A 24253-nucleotide genomic window follows, 5' to 3' on the forward strand; every position below is an offset into this window, starting at 1 on the left:
GAATTCGGTGGAATGCTACGACAATCTCATACGCTATGTATGTACGATGTCGCCGAAACAGCAGGGGACAGACGACGGCTCTTTGAATTATCATCACGGGAATTTCAAAATCGCGACTTGTCAGTCTCTCCCGTTTTGTCGACGCGTTGCCTGACTGCTCGACATTGGAACTTCATCAGCGTTCCCGATTATTATGTGCGCACACGTATGTATATTGTACGTATTCCACCTTTCGCAGACGTCGCGGTTTCTACCCTCATAACAAGCCAAGTAACTGACTTCCTTCCTTCCTTCCTTCCTTCCTTCCTGCCTTCCTCTTACTTCTTGTTGTTACGTCATTGATTTGGAAACACGGGATGAATACTCCCGCGTATGGCGACGAGGTGTTGAGAGTAAATCAAAATTATCGCGTTGGTGATGGTATTTCACTTGTGAAAACTCGTAGTGACACCATTGGTAAAAAGTGATACATGCAGAAAGGAAGAATTTCAGTGCGAGCAATAACCACGTGAAGTCGTTGATGTGACTTGACTCATTCTGCTTTATTGAAACACCGGTGATGAAATAAAACAGTGAGTGTTGGTGAGAAACCGGACTTGACAATCGGTGCATCCTTACGCCTTGTTGCTTTTGGAAGTGTGACTTCGTCTTATAATAGTTTGAGAAGAGCCAGGACGCCCTTGGATGAAATCAAATTGGATAATTGGATCTGGGAAAAGGTAAAGGATCCATCAGGGATAGTACAGGGTAGTCGGAAGGTAGTTTGTACCATGTTCGCCGGGAGTTGTGAAAAGATTTTTTTTTGTACCGCGCTGAATATTGATGCCGGCTGAGATATCCATTAAAAGTTAATATCACCCCATCGTGAAAGTCACTTTTTATCTGGTCGTAAATCAATTTGATTAAAAAGTAGTCAACGAGTTTTCTCTATCTTTTTTTCTCTCTCTCTCTCTCTCAATCTCTCTTTTTCGTTTCGTTTTTCTTTTCTCTTTCTCCTCCTCGTCTGATCCGACCTTCGTACTCTTTAGCTGCTGAATCATTCATAGTTGACTGGAAATACGTATCGAGTTACCATTGAGTTAAATGCCCGTAGACCTTTGCTCAGCCCGATCACGTTTTATATATGATTGATTAAAAACTTTTCACCCCTTTCTTTGCTTCTCGTTTCTTTCTACGCGGTATAAGGCAAACGTCTTGCGTTAATTACAACTTCTTTAATTTCACTAAAAATATTTTTACCCCGGGGGGTCAAATATGGATGTAAATTCGTGTAGCGATCGTTATATGTTACACGTTCTAACGTTCCCCCCACCCTGCAGCTTTCAAACAATCTTTGCAAGTATATCCTTTCCCGTGAAAAGTTTGTTATTAACCTATCGAGTTTACGGCGCCGAGTTAACCAATACCTCATGGCTACGGACCTCGTGGTTTTAATTACATTTCATTATCTTTCCAACCGCACACTTTTCGAAGTGATTCTCAACGTTAGGTTGCAATTCAAGTTTGCGCGGGTCGGTGGGAAACGTTGAACGGAATATAAAAGATGGAATAGGTTAGGAATGGTGGAATCGCAGTGGAACGATGGAATAGAATAGGAATGCAGAACAGCAGAGGAACGATGAAATAGTATAAGTTTAAGACAGATGACGTAAGGAAGCTACGTGATTGAAGTATAATCAGTGTTGCCAACTTCGCGATTTTCTGCCAAACTTCGTGATTCTGGAAGGCTTATGATCGGAAGACTCGGCTGTTGAGCGATTAGCGAGAAATCTGGTGTTTTAGATCAATCGGTGATTTCAGTGGAAAATTTGTTGATTTGAACGAAAATCTGTATTTAATGCTGGAAATTCGACGATCTTAAGTTGAATTGGTATTCCAGTTGTGAATTACGGGAGAATGGAGGAATGGGAGCCTACTAAGGATAATTACCGATAAAATTCATAATCTATACGATTTATTTTTTTATTAATTACGAACGTAAGCTTTACTCATCTGGCGAACAGAAAATCACTGAAAATTCATAAAAATTTTTAAAAAACTAAGAACCGTAATTCGTTCCCATTACCCTACACCTCGGGAAATGGGAGCCATTAAGTGTTCCAACAACTCCGTGTCATGCACAAGTTTTTGAAGCTCAACTTTTTACAAAAGAGGAAAATGGGCGGCGTAGAGAGTTTTTGAATAAAAATTTGGCATAAAAATTATAAATGTTTGAGGTGTGGGGTGGAAGGGGGTTCCAATTTGTACTGCTTTATGTCTATTTTTCACGAGGACTCCTTTCGCGGAGTAAAATCTCTTATCAAAGTAAGCCTTCAGAGATAAACGACGAAGCATTTTGGGGCTTCGAGACGTAGCTTGGATCTCGGGTATAGTGGCGGGCCTCTCTGGCCTCGACAATTCATCTCCCGAAGGCTTTTGGCCTTCTCTCTATTTCTTGGGGAATTTCTCGTGGCCCTGTCAACCTTGGGGGTAGGTAAAACGAATTAGACAATTTGAAGTCAGCGCGTTCTTTATCGGCAGTAGTCTCTGCCCCACCATAACGGACTCAAAAATAAACCCCCGAGGAATTCCTTACATCGACATTCTTTCGTAATGCGATACTGACTTAATATCCATTCACCCTTGGGGCGACGCCTGAACAGGGATATTCCTTATCTTTTCTCTTGGATCCTTGTTTTTAATACCTCGCGATGCCCGATCCCTAAGGCTTTAAACTAAGTAAAACATACCATGAATTGCTCTCGGGATGGAGTATAACGCGTTGGAAGTAACCTCCTCTACCTACTACTTGTACAAATTTTCCTTCTCCCGATCCTCATCCTCTTACCATTATGCACTCTCCTCGAAAACTCGGCACTCCTGGTTTTCCCAAGATTATTATACATGTAGATTGCAGATCTATATATGTGCGCGTCGGTGTTACCTTTGTGTAATTTAAATACGACTGGTGGGTGGTATTCAAAACGAGAAAAATAAAATACGGTGAATAAAGGGGGTTAAAATTGTTCATTCAACCGGGTTACGTTTCACCCTGTATAACCTACACACCCACTCACACACACACAGGGTCGCGTTATATTATTATACATGCCTCCTGAATTCAAAACCACGCAGCCTCAAGGAGTCTCTGCAGCAACTTGCCGAGTATATTAAACAATGTATTATAATATTCATCTCCGTCAACCGCAAAACAATTTCCTTTGCGTGAATTGACAGAAACAATAAGTTGACACTCCGAGGTTTACTTGTATTTACGATAACAATACCAACGAAAATTATGATAAGAATTTTTTTTCCAATTCCTATCCAGACTCCAATTTGCATAATGTGACGTACTGCTAGATACAGGTAAAACGAAGCGATATAATTAGCGAAAATGTGCATTAGCTCGGGTTAGTGAAATTGTTCTTAAAAGCTGAAGAAAAAGAAAAAAGTATAAGAAAGAAAATTTTCACCGAGAAAAGAGGAAAGAGATGAAATTAAAAAAAAAAAACTCACCCACCGGTAAGAGCTCGAGATATTTGCGGAAGGAGGTGGCTGCCGGCTATGTCTATGTATAGTTATTTGAAAGCGAACCCGGAAGCCGATGATGGGGCGGACCGGGATGGGGGTTGGGGGGGGGTAAAAGGGGAATAATATATGGAGAAAGATGCGAGCGGGATGAGAGCAGCCTAGAAGGGAAAATGGAGAGGGGACCGACGATGGGGGTGGGGGGGGGGGGGGGGAGGAAGGGTGGTACGTATAGGGCAAAAAAGAGAAGCGCCATTACTTGAGCAAACATTTTGTTTGTTCGCAGAAAGAGGCCAACACCGAGCACTCGGTACGGCTGACAAACCTAACACTTGAAACATCCGGACAATACAAATGCGAGGTATCGACGGAGGCTCCGGTCTTCGCCATCGGTTACAAGTTGGCCAACCTCACCGTTGTCTGTAAGTTACTAATTGATTTTTGTGTATTTATATATATATATATATATATATATATATATAGATATATATATATATATATAGGGGAACGTGGGGCACGACGGACCCGTTAAGCCGATAATTATTTTTTTTTTTTTTTGTTTTTTAGCACCGGGTACAAGTTGCTTTGATCTATCTCGAAAGTTTCGTCGGTACTTTGCCATAATTCGAGCAAGAAAATAAAAAAATAAAAAAATTCCGGGGGCACGACGGACCCCGTCCAAAGAATGATGAAAAAAAAATTATTTAATTTTTCTTCAAGTTTTGAAATAGTTTTCATCCGAAATACTCTATTTTGTTTACGAATCGCTTATAAACCCTCGATTATAAAACTATTGAACATGACATTTTATTATTTTTTTTTTATTTCAATTTTGAAGAAACTTTTTTTCCGGCTAATCTTTCATCAAGACCGTTATGCCCCACGATCCCCTATGCAGAGTGAATGGTCCGACACGGATGCGCTGAAATTCTATGGCACTAGTACATTGTGTGAAAAATTTTGACCCGAGTCACACACGACAGTTTTTTTAAGAAGTGAATAAAAAGTGCCGGAGATTTGCACGGTAATTTTTTGGGACGCGATTGGTCAATTTTCTATCCCTAGGGGAGAAAGTGAAGCAATTGTGGACTGCGCATGCGCAAACCCATCTTTACAACACTGAGATGAAATCGACTACTTTCGTCCCGTTGAAAAAGGAACTGTGTTCTCAAGACGACCAACATTTTTGAGGTTATATACATTGCGGTGACCTGTTATACAAACTTATGACGGTTGGTCAACCTGACAAAACAACTGCTTTTGTTCTAGAATTTTAACGCATGCGTGATTGAACAAGTATATTCTGTTTTACTAATGTCGGATCTTCTGTGTGAATCTGTGTTGTTGTCTGTCTTTTGTTTCCTTTTTTTTTTTCTTTTTTTTACATTGTATATTCATTTTTACACCAAAAGTTCTTCTTGAACGGACTTGCTCGACAATTGCAACTTGTCTAGTTTTACAAGCGTAGCCAACTTCGTAAAAATGTTACCAGCACGGTGTTTAAAATTTACTCGTTTCGAATGAAATTTTTACGAAAAACTTTACTCTTTTTCGCGAAAAAATTTAGAGTTCAAAGTACAGATAGACTAGAGGAGGTTGGTCGATCGAAAACCTGTACTACAACTGTATCCTAGGGAAATAAATAACAAGTATCGATCTTTGGTGAACCAGGCTGCTTAAACTTGTTTCGAAAAAATTTTCCAGCATCTCGGATTACGCAAAAAGCGTTGGGGTATAACGTTTGAAATTTGGAGAATTCGTAATTTCGAATGCCCTGGTGGGGGAGATGATTCGTCTACAATCAAAGATTAACTTACGCATCGTTAATCCTAATTGGAGTATTGTTGATTGAAGAGAATATCATGCAAATTGGAATAATCCGACAAGGCGGCTCAGGATGCTGACAATGAGAAATGAATAACGAGGGGCGCAGGGGGATGAGAGAGAATACACTTTTACGTGTTTCACTTCTGTTACAAAGGGACAATTATCACCAGCCGGTAGAAACTCCCTGGCTCTTCTAAACTTGAGGCGCGCGCGTTTCAAGCCTCGCGTCCGAAAGGTTACATTCAAAGCTTTTTAACCATTCTCATATTATATGCGAAAAAGCGGGAAAGGCATTAAAAATTTATCCGCGTTCCCTCTCTCTCTCTCTTTTTCCCCCGTTTCTCTCACTGTGCGTATTTTTATTATTTATCTTTATTTTTACATTTGAATTTTGTATTTCTCTCGCATTGTCAAAATATTTTCGTTATTGGTATTTGTTTAAACATAAATTGGCGAACAAGTTTAGCTCGGTTTAAAATATTTTCCCATGTACATGGGACGACGTATATACGGATCGTTTGTTACGCCGTGAACATGTGCGGACCAACTTTTTTCTGCCAAAAATGAGACGGAGAAAAAACGAAAAAAATTTGTGGTTTGTTCCCCCTTCTCTTATCGCTTTTCGTCCGAGCTGTGTTTTGCAAGCTAATACGCTCGTGTCTGCGTTAACCGATTCAAGCGAGCCGTTCTTTGTCATTTAGATTCGAGTTTTGCAAACAAAATTTTCATTTATTCCAACCTGCGAGTCCAATGAATTTTTTTTTTTTTTTTTTTTTTAAGGATAAACGTGATTCTGTCCACTTTATCGTAGATAATTTATCAAATTTGAGATGGGAAGAAACGGAGAAAAATTATCGTGAGGTTTTACGCGAGACGTGCGACGTGAGAAATGTGTAAGAAAACAAGTTGATAACGAGTCATTGATGTATTATAACTATATCAACGCCGATTGATAGAATAAACAAAAGCCAGTTCGAAAGTTCGGTAATAAAATAACAATGACAGTGGTAATAACAGTAATAGTAATAATCATACGGGAAAATTTATACTATGAGCAGGGGAAAAGTTGCGGTAATACGTAAACATTGAGGAAAAGTTTTTCCCTTATATACACAAGCCGATGGCTTATGAGAAGACCAACGACGCATGAAAAGACGCATTCGCATATTAAGGATGTACCCGACGTACAGTCGTGTCTGAAAAAGTTGGGCGTAAAAAAAAAAAATTAATAACTCAAATTTCCCACGAGGCACGAATGAAATTTATTTTCAAAGTCAGCAAATAGATTTTTACCGTCTGATCATCGGACCATGTTTGGGAAATTCCTTCAACTGCTTCGCAAAAAATCTCAGGTGTAAAGAATTAAGATTAGAAAATAATAAAATCTCGCCAAAATTGATAACATTGTTTCAATGAAATTAAGGTGGATTATTTTAGTATCATATCTTTCGAACTCTGTTGTTCAATACTGCTTTTTCTTTGCTTCAACACTTTTTCGATAAGACTGTACGTTTGGAATATCCTCAAGACAGTTTTCCTAACTCGATCGTTGTGATATCCGGCTCACCGGATAATATTCTTTTTCCCAAATTACGATAATATCCGGTGTTCAGTAGAGGGAAAAAGTCTTTTTAGGTTCGTTAAGTTTTTTTTTTTTTTTTTTGCATCGCAACGTTTCGTAAAGCGATATGAATCCCCGTCGTCCCGACGACTTATCACAACGTGATAGATGAAAAATCGTGTCGCGCGACGTTTGTTTTCTGAATAACTACACGAATTTGGCACGAAGATACGGCATTTCGATATACAGCAAGAAATAAGGCAAACTCCTGTGCACGTTGCTGGTAAAAAATGTGAACCTTCGACTAAAGAAAATTGAAAAGCCATCAGACTACTATAATACTCACGAAGCAATTAGTCGGTACAGCTCAGAGCTGCTGCTGGCCAACTGGAAAGGTTCTTTAAATTTATTAAAACAAGAACGAGACGATACGGAAAAGGAGAGAAACGGAAGGCGAAATCGTGGTGGAAGTAAAAAAAAAAAAAAAAAAACGAAAAAAACTTCAAACTTCTTTCTAAACTTTACCACAATTGATTCCAACGTCTGCTGCAGGTGCTGACACTTCTCTTAAAGTATGTATATATACACACACGCCTTATATACATATACATTATATACATCTATGACAGAGACACCTTGGTGTACGTATATAGATAATCAGATATTGGAATTCTCTATTTGGAATTTCCGCAATAGCTTGAATTCACTGCTCGACGCTCGCGAAAAAAAGAGAAGAAGAAAATTTACTCCTCGAGTTTCGCAATTGAAATCGCAGATGTCGTTAGCTCGGTCGAAATTTTATTTTTTTAACAACCAGTCCTACAATAGCGCGTTGAACAAATAAACAGCGTAATTTCTGGCGTGATGAAAATTCAGTTTAAATTACCTTGGGTAGATTTTCAAACAGCGGGGCAAACGGTTTTTTATTTTATTTTATTTTTTTTTTTTTTTTTATTCGTTTTTTTAACTTTCGTCGAATCATTCGAAAATTAATTGCAATTAAATTTAACGAATTTCGCGCTCAGTGTGCAAGGTTTTTTTTTTTTTTTTTCCTTTCTCCTCATATTTCTCCTTCCATACGAAATTCGTTGACAAAGATAATCGGTAATCAAAATTCTGTAACGTAGGCGGAAACAACAAAGTAGGTAACAAACAGAGAAGTAGAAAGAAGAAAAAAAAAAAGAGAGAGAAAAGAAGAATATGAGGCGAACAAGCGACAAAGAAGAAGAAAAAAGAGAGGGAAAAGACGGTCGGTCATATCTCGTCCGGCTGACCGTGTCAGCACTGGAACGTCTTTGAGCGATGAGTAGAAAAAACAAGTTACCGGGCAGCCCGTCGCGTTAGCTAAAAGTAGAGGAGTAAGAAAAAGAAGAAGAAGAAGAAGAAAGGGTTATAAGAGAGCCAAGATGACCGTGCCGCTGAGAATGGCGGGGGTGAAACGGGTCGAAGTTGGCGGATGCTATTGCCAGTTTGGCAGAAAGCCAGCATCGGTCAATCAGCAGTAGATAACCAACGGATTCGTCCTGCCTTATAGCTGGCATAAAAAACTATTGCGGCTTATACGGTGCCGGTAGAAACGAAGAAAAAAAGTCGAATTTATACTTCATGCGAGTGGGAAGTTGAGGATGTTTCCGGCTGACGAAATTCCTACATCGTTGATAAACCTGACTGACCTTGATGTGATCTAAAAAACTTTCCGTTTGGATAGGTTCTCGGGCTCAGCTTCAGTTGATCGATAACTAATGCATCGATCGGATCCGAAACGTAGTCAATTTTGAATAAGGAGAACCGCATTTATAGAGATCAAAATGATGGATATCCGTTTATTCGTTTTTGAGATATCGTTGTTTCGAAGTTTGTTTTTTAGATTTTGTTATTCGAAAAACTTGAGAAATACCAGATCGTTCGGATCTGAAATATAATGAATTCTGAGCAGAGAAAGATCCGCTTCGGTTGGTACCAATGTCGTGAAAATCCGTTGTTAAATCGTACCTGATGAAAAAAAAAAAATTTCATCACGACATCGAGACGTCCATCTGAAAATGTTCGGAGATGATTCTGTAAATCATAAAACCTGACGATGCGGTGAAAATTCAACCTTTCGTTTTAGGGGTGAATAATAACAATTTACCTTGTTCTCTTCCTTACTCTGAAAACAAAGGAATGAGACATTGAGAAAAAAAAATTGTACAATTCTTGAACTCTAATCTGATAAACTGACTCATATATTGCATGATACTTGAAAACGTAATATGCGTATGTTGGTTCTTGGTTGGATCCCCGACTACGGACGATTCTGACTATTTTTTTCTACCCTTTCAGTTTTTCTTCTTCCTCTTCCCCCCTTAAGACCCTAGTAAGATTTTGTATCGTTATTATACATTTCGTCCAAGGCACTTGTTGAAACGAGACGCTCTGCCGGCTGTTAAAGCCGATGCGGAAATTGATATTCTCGTTTATGGGTTCACGTCTGAGCAGCTGAACGAACGCTGTCCGCCGGATGCAGACTTGCTCGGCCGTGCAAAGGACGGGATCACGTTTACTCGACAGTTTACAACTCCCTCTGACCTCTTCCGCTGTATCCATACCCTGGGAAACTATGTAATTAACTAATTACACTACGGGATGGCGTCTAAGTGTGAGTTGCTGGAGGGTCCCAGTTTCACGTACGGCCAATTTCACCGCCGTCCGACTGCCTTGACATTCCGTCTCTGTCAATACGTCATTTGCCATGGTCACCAAGTTATTGGACGGCACACCGAGGAAAATTACATCTGTTAAAGTTACGAGAAAATTTCTGTAAAATCGGTAACATAATAACGACGATTTAAACTACAGTGATAAATTTTCTGGTTACAGCAACATTTTAGTGTATTATCGTCTAGTAACTACATTTTGACAGTTTAATAATGCAAAAACGTCAATTGTTGTCGGAATAATTACGAGAATATACTATAAGGAAACGGTGAAACTTGGCAGATTGAGAATACGACTGCGCATGCGTGGGCTTTGATAGAATTTCATACAGGCTTGCCACCTACTTTCTAAATATTAATAAATTATAAGTATACCGATGGAAAAAATCAGCGTGGAAGTCAGTGAAATATCCATGAAAATTCACTGAATCGTGAGTGTATATTGCAATCAGTGGTATACTTGTAACTGGAGATTAGTGAATTTTTCGCTGATTTAAATTTAGAGAGTAAAGCTTTAACCGTCAAACGTGACTTATGGAGGTTATGTAGATGATGCAAATTTTCTTAGGTTAAGCGAATCGTAAATGGTGAATATGCATTTATTCGGAAAGAATTGGAAAACTTTTATTTTCTACTGACTGGCGACTGATGACTGCTACGAGTAGAGCAATAACAATGTAATTTCAATTCACGGCTTGAAGCGGGAGAATTTCACGATTCACGTACCGTTTAGAATTAAGTTGGCGCCCCTGACTTGCAGACGAAAATATTTCCCAGGTACGATCTCCCCAGCTAATAGAGTTCAATTATTTCCCGAATGCGCGGTCGGTAACTCACAATCAGCCCGACAAGTTTCACCGGTTTCTTTCGGCTTATCGCGAGTTACATGCCAATCTTTCTGATTACAAGTAGAAAACTCATTTGAATGAGCACGCTCAGAACGATATATTTTTTGATCACGGTAAAAAAAATTGATGTATGTAACCAAAACTGAAAAAAAAAAATTCTCGTTATTTAGATACACGCATTTCGAACATTCTAAAATGTCAGCTTTAACGTTCGGTGCCTTTTCTCTGCGGAATTCCGATACCCTGAAAGCTGTAAGTGAGAAAAAATATGTACGTATATACACAGAGTAAATCGCCAACGACCGATAGTTTAATGCGCATGCGCCAAAATTCTAGAGCAATAGCAGTTGTTTTGTCAGGTCTACCAACATTTTGAGGTTAATTGCATCGCGGCGATGGTTGGTCAACCTGAAGAAAGAACTGCTTTTGCTCTAGAATTTTAACGCGTGTGCTTTAAACGATTCGACCGTAAACCGTTCACTCTGTATGTACAATCGACCAAGTAAAAGAGGGGAAAATCTTTTTATGCGAACGAAATCGCGTCGTTGGCGAACAAAAGGATCGGTGTTTGAAATTATACAGGAAATAAATATCGATCGTGGCGTAGGGGACGAGGAGAAAAAGTGAGCAAAAAATAAATAAAAATGATAAAGTTAAACCGTGTACCAGCGGATTAAGCAATTGTATTTCATCGGATCCGGCGAGCCGGTAAAACGGTAATTAAACAAAGACAAAGGCCGGCGACATTTATCGGTGAGGTTTTGGGGGACGAGTCGACACGGTATAATATATAAGCGGAAGAATCGCGGGGGAGCTGTTCACGGAAGTTAATAAATTCAGTCACGGCGAAATTGAGTGTGGGACAGATTCCGCAGAGTTTGCCTAATATCAATGAAGCCATGTGTTCCGTAATGTTGCGATTTCTATGATAACGCAACCCCCGCTCGAGGCTCACCGTATCCCTTATGTACGCTCGGGGATCCTCAAACGGACTTATCTTATTCAGCTGGGTGTGCTCGACGGGCACATAGAGAGCAGACAGTAACGAAAAAGGGAAAAATTCATACCGGGGCGATCGCAGCCCCGGAGAAAAATTCTCCCCCTCCCTCGTGAGTTTCACGATAAAAAATGATTCTTAAACCGCGTAACCTGTTTCCGCCATTTTTTCAACCCCCTGATGCACGATTTTTTTTTTTTTTTTTGTTTTTCTCGAGGATATTGTCACGGAAGAGATCCGACAGTTGAGAAATTTTTGTCAGCGTAATTTTCTATACCGCGATAGAAAATGTGTATATTTTTTTTTTGTATAATTTATTTCTCCTTTCCACGTTCCGACGATGCTTACCTATAATAAGCACGCGCTAGATTACTCCCGAACGAATCTCAAGCCGGAGATTAGATTCGAGGAAATAATGTATTTTCGACGAGGTCACGTGACCTCGATCAAGATCCAAGGTACAAAGCCTCACATAGATATAAAATCAACGGTATTAACAAAAGATTCTTAGACTTCTATTTTCTCCTTTCATTTTCCTTCTAATACGCGTACCTCATTTTCTGCCTCTGTAATAACGTGTCTCGATTATTGAGCAAAAAGTCACGAAAGGTACCTTAATTATTGAGGAAAAAGTCAAGAATAAAACAACACGTAGTAGTTTCGTTTACCAAGTACAATTGAAAGACGCCATCTTGTATGTGAAAATCTGATCCGACTCCATATTTAAAAATAAAAGTAATTTTCCATCGCTTATTTTGCCTCACATCAAATTCATATCGCTAAACAAGAGTCTAGTAGTCTGCACAAAGCGTTCCGTGCCTTTATCTTCGTCCAATTTGACCGAAACGATCAGCTGTTTACGCGTTCCGCCGCCATATTGCCGAAGCCACGCCCGTGCTTTAAATCCGATCGGTTGAACATGTTCTGGTTCTAATTATCGACGTAACGAAGTCGAATCGCTACGCAATCGTTGTATATGTATATATATATATATATATATATATATAAATGTATAAATTCACCGTCACAGCTATTTGTTCGCGTGTATAATAGAAAGCCCTGGATAACAGATGAGCGAGGTAGAGAGAGCTCGTGCATGCGTAAGTGGAAACCCTGCCCGTACGTCAAGGATCATGAAGGAATTAATTAAATCGCGTTGGATAATCGATTGCCTCCGATGACCCGAGGTTCAATTTGCTAATTTTCATACCAGTGGCGTCGCGTCACTTCGGAAGCTGCAAGCGGGCTTGCAGGAAGTATCTTTGAGTAACGTGATACGGAATTAACGGTTTAACGATGGTCGATGAAACTTTGATCAAAGCCTCGCGACAAAGGATCGGCGAGAGATGAAGAAGAGGGAGTGACGGAGTGATGGGGGACGAGGAGGGGAGACATGGGATTAACAGACTACGTTGAAAAAAAAATTTTCCGCTTGAAAAAAGATCGAGCGAACGGATTGCGGCCACTGCGCGCTGTATCCGCAAGACAATACGTTGGAAAAGTAAAAAGATAGGGGATTCTGGGGTAAATTTCGCCGGGCAAATTAACTTGATATTTCACCCACGTGGCGGCACTTTCCATGGCGTGGAATTAAAAGAGAGGTTCTACTACGTGCTTTGGATTGGATTTACCCTCGGTCAATGAGGGTTAAAGAAAGGGTGAATGGCTTCCTTTTCCTCAGTGGATTACAGGGTCCGGATCTACTTCGTATAAATACGACACAACAAACTGAATAGTAAATCCGGGGGCTTGTTATTCCATCCGGCCGCAAGCTCACGGCGTTTCCGAAACTCTTCTTCGAATGATTCAATTTTGTCTTAACAATTTCAACAACAACATTTCAAACACTCGTCCTACCTATAATTTTATACGGATTATTGTTTATTGTACAAGCGATATCGATACGAACGTATTCAAATTTCGAACAATCCAAAACAACGATCAATTCCGAATTTGATATTGAGAAAAATTCGCACAACAATTTCCAACACGTACGTATCGATTATGCGAACCTTTTTTTAAATTTTCGACATACGTTGGACAAGGGTTCGCGAAATTGACGGATATTCAATTACAACGCCGGTGTTCTTGAAACTACGACCAGTGCAACGGACGTAGGACGGGAGCTAATATCTCCGGTAATCCGGTGTACCAATTAACGCCATTAGGCCAGCAGGCCACCTGATAAACCTAATTAAACCTGATAACCATTAATAGCCCTTCGAATAGTCGGAGCGTCAGAGGCAGACAACGATATTATTAGTCCGTAATGGAAACTCGAAAAAAAAAAGTTGCAAGTGTCGTTACAGCGGCAGTATTTTTCACCAAAACTTTACCCACCCAACGAACCTGCGCAATTGATGCGATATCAAAAATTAATTTTTCCCGTAAACCGTTTATGTTTTGATTTATTTTTTTATCCATTTTTTTTTTTTTTTTTTTTGTAAAAAACAAAGACGAACGAACGGATGAAGAGTGACTGGTACGACTTTCAAAGTCGCCGCGAAACCGGCTAATAAATTGTCGCAATTAGCGTTGGATGCAGATTGCTTCCGAGTGTGTCCGGCTGCTGTAAAGAAATTCTTTAAGCCTGTTATTCTCTTTCTTTTTCATGAAGCTCTTCCGGAACGAAAGCCGGATATCACGGGGCTCTATTCCCACTACGCCGTCGGTGCAAACGTAACCGCCAACTGCACCTCGTGGCCGTCGAAGCCTCCAGCCTCCATCTCGTGGACCGTCAACGGCGAACCGGTTAGTATCAAATGCCCTGCAGAGGCAATTACGTTAAGGGGACGCACACACACACACACACACACACATATACGGGGTGGGGAAAATAATCAACGACACTCTTATAGCCGCTACTGTTTACTCTCATCGTTTCCACTCCCACCTTCAGCTGGATAACAACAGCTCGTCGCACTTAACTCTCCATAACTTTTCGTTGATGGTATAGTTTTAAATGGAAGTTCCGAGAGTAGACATGCCAACTGAGCTAGAAATAATCGATGCATCGATTAATCGAGTCGAAAGAAAATTATCGAACAAAACTCGATTGAATGGGTTGGAGTTAATTGATTTATTCGTGTTTCGACAAAAATCGATATTTTTTATCAATCTTATCTCGAAATTATTCCACGTCGAATATTTATTTGAAATAAGGACTATACTGGAATTATTTAAGAAAAGCTAAAGTTGTATCGACGATTCCGTTCAAATCCGTTGAAAAATTGTTTTTAAAAAATCGAACGGATTCGATTAATTTTAGTCTAGGTTCGTTCGTTTTATTCGGATCAAGACTTTTTTCTACATATCCACTGAACCCCTCGATTTTTATCACATTAGCATCGTTAAATATTGAAATTTGCAACATTGCACCGATATCGGTTATAGTCAAGAAGTGGCAATGATGCAAAGAGAATCCGCTTCGGTGAGTTTGTATGAAACGGTCCTCTGAATAAAATTAACCATCTCAGACCATAAATCGAACAAATCTACTATTTTTTGAACAATTTTGAAACAGCATAAAACAAAGTATCGATATCTATAATCTTTTCTGACCAATTTCGATCATTTCTGTTTCACATTGATTAAAACTTGCATCCTCGTTAAATTCGGCACTTGGAATCGTTTGTGACAGGGTCGTAGGAGGTATTAGAGACAGGCCAATTAGTCAGGGCGTAGTTATAGGCATAGGAATATAATAAGGGTAGAAGTCAGTGATCACAGCGAAGCTTATAAACCTCCGGCGTTTACACATTACGCATATAACGTATATTTGTCGCGGGGTAAAATAAGCATGCTTTGAATATTCGGTCGTTCTGAATTTAAAGGGTGAGGGGCAAAGGGGAGAATAGAGGACGAGGCGCCGGGGTGCTTGCTAGAAAATTCATTGTTCTCTCTGCTCCGTGATGGAAATACCTAAAAGAGAGACGATTTTCTTCAACAGCGATGGGAGGAGGCGGGCAGAGTTCGCTTCTCTAACGAATTCAGTACTCAGCGCGTAAAAGTAAAAATCGTTGCTCTAGGGATTTAATTTCGGCAAGAACAACTGCCTACGTGTCGCGAATAACCGATATCAACCTTAGCTGCGGGGGGAAAACGTACCTGAATTAAACGAGATAAATAACTATACGACTAGCTAAACCCGCGAGAGGAGTTAGAGCGCATCCAGGTCGAATAAAACAACCGGATTGCTAATCGGAAACGAACGAGACTTACTGCAGAGCGACTCTTTTCAGCACCCCTGCTACCGGAATTGTTCAATTGAACCAGACACTTCGGCGTCCGTTTTTATTATCAGATTTACCGATCTACCAGGCGTACAGTCTGGTTAGAAATTGAAATAGAACAATCGTTGTTTATACCAGGGCAGTGAACGCAAAGTTACGAAGCAATGTGACTGAGAACAGATGATGATGATGATGATGTATTTATTTATGCCTTGGCAAGCCTTGGGCAGTTAGAATAACAAATGTAACTTCAGATACAGTCTTTAACAAATAGTAGAATAGTAAAAATTGTCTATACCTTAAAATAATAATACCATTAGAAATGGTGAAAATTACATGATATGTCTAAGTCTAAAGATTTATACTACTTAATACCAAAGTCTTGGATAATTTTATACAAGCGACAAAAAAAACGATCTACATACTAGGAGGTATAATATCCTGATCAAATAGATAGAACAGAGAGAGAGAGAGAGAGTACAGTGTCTTAAGATTAACTTTAATCCAGTTGCAAGTAAGTAGGTAACAGTGAGGTACCCGGATAGTAGAAGCAAGGTTGAAAATAGAATAAGGTAAGTGACAAAGAAAATGGAAAGTGAAAGTAAAGTGCAAGAATTACACTAGTAGGTGGTGAACGGACACAAAACTACAATTAAAACTAATCTAGAAGTCGTTAATTCGATGCCAACTTTTATATCGAGGGTTAAGACATAAAAAAAAAAAAAAATCTAAACTCATTTATTCCAAGTAAAGAACATTGAGTGGTTTGTAACTTGTGATCCGATTGAGATGAAATCGTTCGTTGCAGAGGTTTTTTTTTTTTTTTTTTATTGTTGTAATTGATAATCGGTTTCAAAATACCTTAACACAATGTATCTGTTTGTTTCTGACTCGAACATGTGGCGATAATCTCTCTTAGACCAGACTGTGAAGAGGCTCAGAATATATTATATTCAACTTCCGTCGAGTCGCAACTCCCGAAAACATCAATTTTTGCTAGAAAAAAAAAACAACCCTTTCGTTCATACTGCACGCCCGATATGTCCTATAGAAAAAAAACACACACAGACCCTCCCCTAATGCACCGAAGGATAAACACACGTGACGTTAAAAATCCCCTAACCATCAGAAATTGATCGTTTATACGTAAAATTAAAAATACAACTTCGGTTATAATTTGGCTGACGGCGATGAGGGTGAGTTTCAAAGGAAACTCCGGCCAAGTATATAATAATAAAAATTTGGGACTCGCATCGTTAACGAGCTTTTGATCTTCTCGAGACGAATGAATCTGATTAATAATTGAATTTTACAAGATTGGAATTGGGAAGGGAAAAGTGCACCACGCAGGATTATCTCATCAGTTAGATGATGGTCGGAAAATTGAATTGCAGGATGCGTCATTTGTTACGGTTCCGCAGCATCGAGAGGGGAGGAGGAGAATATACATCCATTGAACCGTAGTTTCTTTCTCTCTCTCTCTCTCTCTCTCTCTCTCTCTACACACACATATATATATATATATCTCCTCGCTACCGGCGAAGCCACAATCCGAACGGCTAGCAGACGGCACAACGTATGGATCCCGTCTAAAACCGACCGCCGAAGAGGGATGTTTGGTTTGATGGGTTTTTTACTACCGGAGGTCGATTTGCTAAGCGCTTTTATATCCGTGCTCCGGGGTATTCTGGACGTCCGCCTGCTTGCACGAGGATCAGTGCAGACCCCGCATCTTTGCCCTCTATCGGCATCTGAAGAGGTGCATTGTTCGGGTTTTCTGAACCGGTCAAGGGTCGACGAAACCCGGAACAACCTCGTGTTCTTTCTTTGCTCGGACCTTGAATCCAAACATCCGAACGAATGCCGGGGGTTTCCCACGTCGGAAAGCTATGCGTGTTCAGGGCTGAAACGAAAGACGATGTACTGAGAAAATTGTATATTGTATCACTAGTGTGAAAAGTCAGTGGATTTTGCAGCGTAAGACAAGGTAAATACGCTATTTTTTCCCATACCTGTGAAGTCAAGTCCAATTTAACAAGCAAACGAATTTAATATAATTATTTGAAAGAAGTAGATGAAGAGGTTCGAAGGCTCAGGCCTGCCTTCATAAAATCTAACATAACCTAAAAGCGCAAACTTCAGATTAAACTCAATCCAATGACGTTATTCAGACGCTGCGTAAAGTCCGTGCGCAAAATGAAGTTATCGGAAAGTGCGCATGCGTTACGAAAAGTCTTAGTCTGTAAAATTGAAAATGTCATCGAAGCGCTGCGCTACACTGTTAAGAAACAGGACCTTTTACGCACGCTCCACAGACGTGCGTTGAAAAAATTTCAAATACTGTTAGAATCGAAGGAAAATGTGGTAAAAGTAACTATTAAGTGTTAATTATACTTATCGATACTACATTTTTTAATCAATGCAACATTAAATCTGTCTATTTAATCGAGTTACATATTTTTCCTGTTGAAGAGTATAAAAAAAAAAAAAGATCCAAGACTTGAACAACCTCAAACTATCTACCTTAAAGTTTCTACGCTGATAATTCACTTTTGTCGTTGATAACGTAATTAACGCATGAAGTTATAACCGCGTAAATGTATATCTAGTACTCGTCGTGAAGTTTGGCTTATCTTACGAAGAAACTTTGTTTAATACGATTCGTAGATTGCGGCATCACATTTGGGTTACGAATGACAACCTCAAATTTTATTTCAAACATCTGACAGGTATTTCAAGAAATATCGACGATCGTCCATCTCTCCCAATGCGGCATCTTTCCCCCACTTACCCTACATACATATAATCAATTTGCAAATCGATTGGCCAAGTTTTTTTTTTTTTCGCTACGCGGATGAGAACTCGGAGAGCCAGTGGAATGATAGAGTCGTTTTTCAGTGCCATTTTCGTCGCGATCAGTGACGGTATTTTTTCGCCCGAATATTTTTTTTTTTTTTCCCCCGTTCTTTTCAATTTTCGTTTCACGCATACCTTGCCATAAACTCTGACGCGTAACTGATATTTCATCTCTATTCCGACAACCTGTAGCTGATCCAGGCAGCAGCAGTCACGCTGTTACATCCGGCGGTGTGAGGCTTGGGGAGTGAAAACGAGGCTGAGGAGAGTGAGGGTGAGGGTGGGAGGGTCGATAAAATCATAATAAATTAAAATAATTTATCAGTTTATTTCCTAACCACCGAAGCATTTCTAATTGAACACCATTAAACACCGATAAGATTCATTTTCGGTATGTACCCTCCACTTTTCGAGGGTATTTCACTTAGGAGAAGGTGGGTGCATGAATTTAATCCGGAGTGGGATCGATTTAATTCCAAACACCTCAATGGCTATTAATACCGGATCGCAACGAGTATTATAATGGATCGTAACGACGCGTCTCGACGTCACGATTATTCTCCTCGTTCACGATTTCTCGAGTATAACTCGGTTTTCCAATCGTTCACGAACTCTCGCCGATTGTACGTACGTATCGTATAGGTATGATACTTAACGAATCGACGAAAGAACAATTATTAACATTGTCTCCGTACTTGCGGAACACGGCAGGAATAAAGTTTATTGTAGATATGTGTAATCAGAAACGCCTCGTTGCACATTTTCTCTGGCCGATGTATAATAAAGATTATACGCGTGTATATTCGTGATGGATTTTATCACGTGATGAAAGTTTTACCGAACTGGATAACGTGATAGCTCATCTAATTAATTAACCCAGTGCTCGTGAAAGGTGGGGAGAAAAAAACCCCGTTGAAAAAGCTCTCTCTACATTTTATTCCAGCATGTATAAAAAAAAACAGAGAGAGAGAAAATATAGAAAGGGAAGGATAAAAAGCGGAAAGAAGTGTGCATTAAACCCGGCGAATGCCGAGGGTGCGGTTAATGCTGTTACCTCAAAATATTGAAGAAAGCCTTCCAAGCCTACGGCCGTCATAAAAAGGTGCGACAAAAATTACTCGGGTACCTGTGTGTAGCTTTAGGTGTACAGCGTTGGCAGGATGTGATATTAAATAAAATATACCCGCCCATGCGGTATGGTGACGTGAAATGAAAAAACAAAAAAGAGAAAGAAATTGGAGGAAAGGAAAGTAGCGAGAGCTTTTTCACAAGTTAAACATATATGTATAATTATTTTGGAACCTAGCTAACGAGTATGAATTATAATCATCACCTCGCGATCTCTGATTAGTAGTAAGAGATGCGTATTGCATTTTTTTTTTTTTTTTTTTTTGTACTTCGTTTCGCGTTTTCGAGTCTCATTGAGTAAACATCCATTTAAATGAGTCTAAATTTGGAACTGGTCTTTTCATTCATTTCATCCTGAGATAATGTTCGTACATTTAGCAGTCCCAAGTTACTGGAAACTAAGTAGTCTTAGAATGAAACAAGCCGTCGTGTGGTAAAATTGAACGGATTCAGAAAATTTTCAATAACTTCAAAGCAATTTGAAACTAAGCATCGACATCCAACATTTTCTTCGTCACGCTAGTTTAGTCTATTTTTGTATTTTTAACACGTCTTCACCGCTAACAAAGACAATAATTTGATAAATACGTAACGCACGATTGTAACATCTCGTAATAAAATTAATAACAAAGTGTGGATATTTTGCCACGCAATCAACCTGCTCAACATCAAACCCTCTGCTCCACTGACACAAATGTTCCTACTGCAGTCGAGGATCGTATTCCCAGCAGTGACAACGAAAGTGCGAAAGCAGAATGCTGTACAGATCACGGTCTCAGGAGAGACGAAGTAACCTATTCCCAGGTGATAAAAGGTCCCGGGTAATGTTGCTTCGATATATAGTCATGTCAGAAGAGGAACTTCCGGCGTGAAGCACTGCGAAAAGCTGCACGGCAAAAAATGGAATAATCCTCGCCCTTGTGTCCTGGGAGTCCTGACCGTACAAGGATTCATTCCCCGAGGGCAAAACGGGCCCTCTTGCCCCTTGCGTCGCGTACGAAGCATAAAGCGGCTCTTGGAGGATGTGCTGTTTCAATATTTAGTCGACATGCGCCTTTTACGCTTCTCCCATCGCACTCAATGATCTATGGTTATTTTCCCGTTTTATCGTCCCTCCCGTGGTCTCTTTTCTCTTCCGTTGTACATCCCATCCGAGCACATGTTCCGAAGTTTAGCTCCTTTACGTCATTCCAACGACCCCGTTTTCCTCACCTTTGCAGCGTCGCTTAGCCTTCCCGTAACTTGCAGGTACAAGAGTCGCTTGTATTTCACTTTCCAATCACTCTGAAACACTCCGCGTGCTTCTTTTCAGGCTTTTGTTGTTTTTATAGTTTCCTGAACGAGGCATAAGCGAACAAGTTTGAAACACGACCCAGCAGTTTAAACGCGGATCGAGGGGCCATTAATTCAAGGAAGTCGTCAATTGAACGGTATTGGGAATCAAATTTTCAATCAGAGGAACTTTAATGACTTGAATGTTTTTAGAAACCACAAGAAATCCATTAAGGTAGCTGAAATGATTCTAAATCATTGGGAGTCAATTAAAATCGCAGAGCAATTACTTTAAAACCCATGGAAATCGTGGTTTGTGGTGAGCAGCAATTGGCTTTAATTCATTAACGTTTTTAACGACTACTATTTTATCATGTGCCTTCGTCGATTTCCAGTGATTTGTAATCATCAACTGTGATTCCATCGAATCCGGGAAATCATCCCCAATCGCAAAAGGTATCGACGTGAAATCAGTGAAGGTCACGTGATAAGAAATGTGAAATTCACCTGAAATCAACGTTCATGAATTGGAATCATTCATTCCATTTCCAACTGACTGGCCTCTGGATGCAGACACGCTTAGAATTCCAGTACCAAACTGGAAAATTGATTCCGGGGTTGGACAACAAGCCATCCGGATTTCAAGATTGCGGAGATGGGTGAAAAACCGTCGAGTTTCCATCAAAATTCACACCGTGATGCACGTATGAGCGAGCGGTAATCTTGTGAAGCATCAGGCGTGCATACACAAACCGCGGCGTGTATCCGATGGAAGAAGGATACCCCGGAGGTGAAACGTCGAATTTCGTCGAAGGAGATACGAATCCAAGCGATAGATTCTTAACAAATCAGACCTCTTTCCCGTAACTCCAATCTGCACCGCAATTTCGGCGATCTTCGCTTCGTCGGCTGCACAATCAGAATCCCGCACGATGTGCTATAAAATGGAATTTATGTCTCAAGTTTAACGATGATCGTGGCAGTTTGCGGACCGGATATCAGCCAAGACAGAACTATCAATACGGTGGCATGTATATATCCACTGAAATTCAGGAGTGATAACCGGGGTTGAATTTTCGCTTACCGTTTTACCACACCACACCAAAATTGAGAGTAATCGATTCATCTGTACCGTAAACGTTGTACAGACGAATCAGTTGACGAGAGAGAATGAAATCGTTAGAGTACCTGGCTGAAATTATCATGGCATACGTCAAATTCACGGATAGTGTTCATCGTTCGACCGGCACATCATCTATACCTACGTATAGTACCCATTACCTATATGCATGCAGAGTTTTGCGATGATGAATTCTACCTGTCGAATCATAAATTGTACGCCGAGGTTTTTCCTCCTCAGGATGTATGCGTGTTCTGTATGCATATGTATACGAACGGGTACGGACATGAACGTGTAGCGATTAATTACGTTAACGAAGGGAGTGACAGCGCCTCGAATTCCAAACAATTATTGCATTTCCACCGTATTATGTACCCCGTTATGATACATGACTCATCAAATATTCATGGATGCGTACGCATTAGCTTTTCGAGTGGCTTGACGAGTCGGGCGGTGGGCGGCATGTTGGGCTGAGGATGATGGAGGTTGGATGCGGTGCTGTTATACCTATAGTACTTGCATTGAGTAATAATGCTAACGAGAGATTGACTAGGTGATTCAATCGTTAGATGTACCGGTGTCAGGTTCCTCTCAGTAATTACCGGTAGAATGCATCACCGTCAAACAGTGAAACTCTTCCCTACTCTGGAAAATCCATTCTGTCCGAAATCCGCCCAAAAACATGATCACTATTGACGACGGTGGATCGTTTCGTGAAAAATTTCGATATGGACTTCAGCTTGATTCTGGAATATACAGTATGAACTACTGGCCAGTGATGCTTTGTTATACTCTATCGAAAACCGCCAGTGTAATTAGACCGGAATATAACCTCACACCTAGGGTTGGGGAACTTGCAGAAAATTTATGAAAGCAGATCTTTCGAGATGATACTGTATCCGGAAGTGACCAACGTTTCGAAAAAAGGAAGTAAACTTACTTGATTACCGATCCATGAGAACGACAAGTCGTTGTGAGTGTCTTTTTTGCTTAGACGTAGAAGAGAGGAATAAGAGGAAGAATAACGCAACAAACAAAATGGTAGGTAAAAGTTGAAAGGGCGTGTAATCGCTGAGTGGAATTCAAGTCCGAGGGTAACTGGCGAGGCGGAGAAGGAAGGAGAAAAAGAATGGAAAAGGCGCCCGTCGTCTGTCGCACTTCGGGTGATTCAAAAAATCCACAAGACTTGTCGTTCGAGAGACCCAGCATTCGGTGGTCGGTATAAGGTATAGTTGGAAGTGAAGCCGCAGTGCGCCTTTTTAAATATTCAAGGACGTGAAAATTGGATAACTATAGGTCTGCACGGGTAACGTTGCGACCGGTATAACATGCACTTGACTTCGAGCCTGCGGTTTTGAAAATAAGGTAAAACCGTGACACGGAAAGTTTGGTAAACAATTTAGGTGTATGCTAGGAAATGATGAAATGACGTGGTAACTCGGTCAACGAATTCATCAGCAGAAGACTTTTGTGCTTCCTTTCATTCTTTCCGTCTCTCTATATTTCCTCCAGAACTTGGACATTATATACGACTAGGTTCTTCCTCCCAGTCGATTAGTCGGAATGAATGGAACCACTTATTCTTATTGGATGACAATGTAGCGTATTTCATCTTTCTATCCTCCGGAAATGAGCCAAGTCGGGGGTCTGGCGACGATCTTGGAGAGTTAAGTGTCTGTGTCCAACCGAACCAGGCTCTCCATCACGGCGGAGGATACACAAGTGGAAGCAAAAAATGTTGGATTCAACAAGTCGTAAAAACTAAGGAAATCTTTCGCGAACGGTCCTATCCATTTAAACATATAAAATCAAACCCTGCTAATGGATCTGGCTACTGAATTCATTCATTCAACCAAGCTTGGTGTTTCCTCTCAAGGATATTCCAAAATTTGAACGTCATCTTCTCTTTCGTCGTTCGAAAACCCTCGCAACTCTTTCAGTTTACTCGTGGCAAATGCAATACAGTTATTATCGCCGATGTATACTAATGGTCCGCGTTACCCGCGAGCAACATGTGGCGTTGGGTATATGTGTATAATACGTCTTGGGTTAAAGGGTTCGCACTTCAGCCCACATCCTAATAAACACAAGTACATACCGTAACTTGATCGTGAGCATTTCTGTACCTATTCACTGTATGTAACATGAAGAGGGTGATGTACAACGAGTCGAGGAGTTTTCAGTCCTGTCGACGACCATTCAAACT

At 40.3% G+C, this 24253-nt stretch overlaps 1 protein-coding gene across 4 annotated transcripts in view; it reads left to right on the forward strand.

Annotated features, from left to right (window-relative positions):
• The window catches only part of LOC124305127 (uncharacterized), a 108783-nt gene that overhangs the window by 80527 nt on the left and 4003 nt on the right, over positions 1-24253 (forward strand). For all 4 annotated transcript variants that reach the window (XM_046764201.1, XM_046764202.1, XM_046764203.1 and 1 more), the window contains 2 exons: positions 3797-3932; positions 14057-14190. In XM_046764201.1, coding sequence (XP_046620157.1) covers positions 3797-3932; positions 14057-14190 — 270 coding nt within the window. The remainder of the gene's footprint in view (positions 1-3796; positions 3933-14056; positions 14191-24253) is intronic.

The sequence above is a fragment of the Neodiprion virginianus genome, chromosome 5, assembly GCF_021901495.1.
Source record: "Neodiprion virginianus isolate iyNeoVirg1 chromosome 5, iyNeoVirg1.1, whole genome shotgun sequence".
In the NCBI taxonomy this organism is placed as follows: domain Eukaryota; kingdom Metazoa; phylum Arthropoda; class Insecta; order Hymenoptera; family Diprionidae; genus Neodiprion; species Neodiprion virginianus.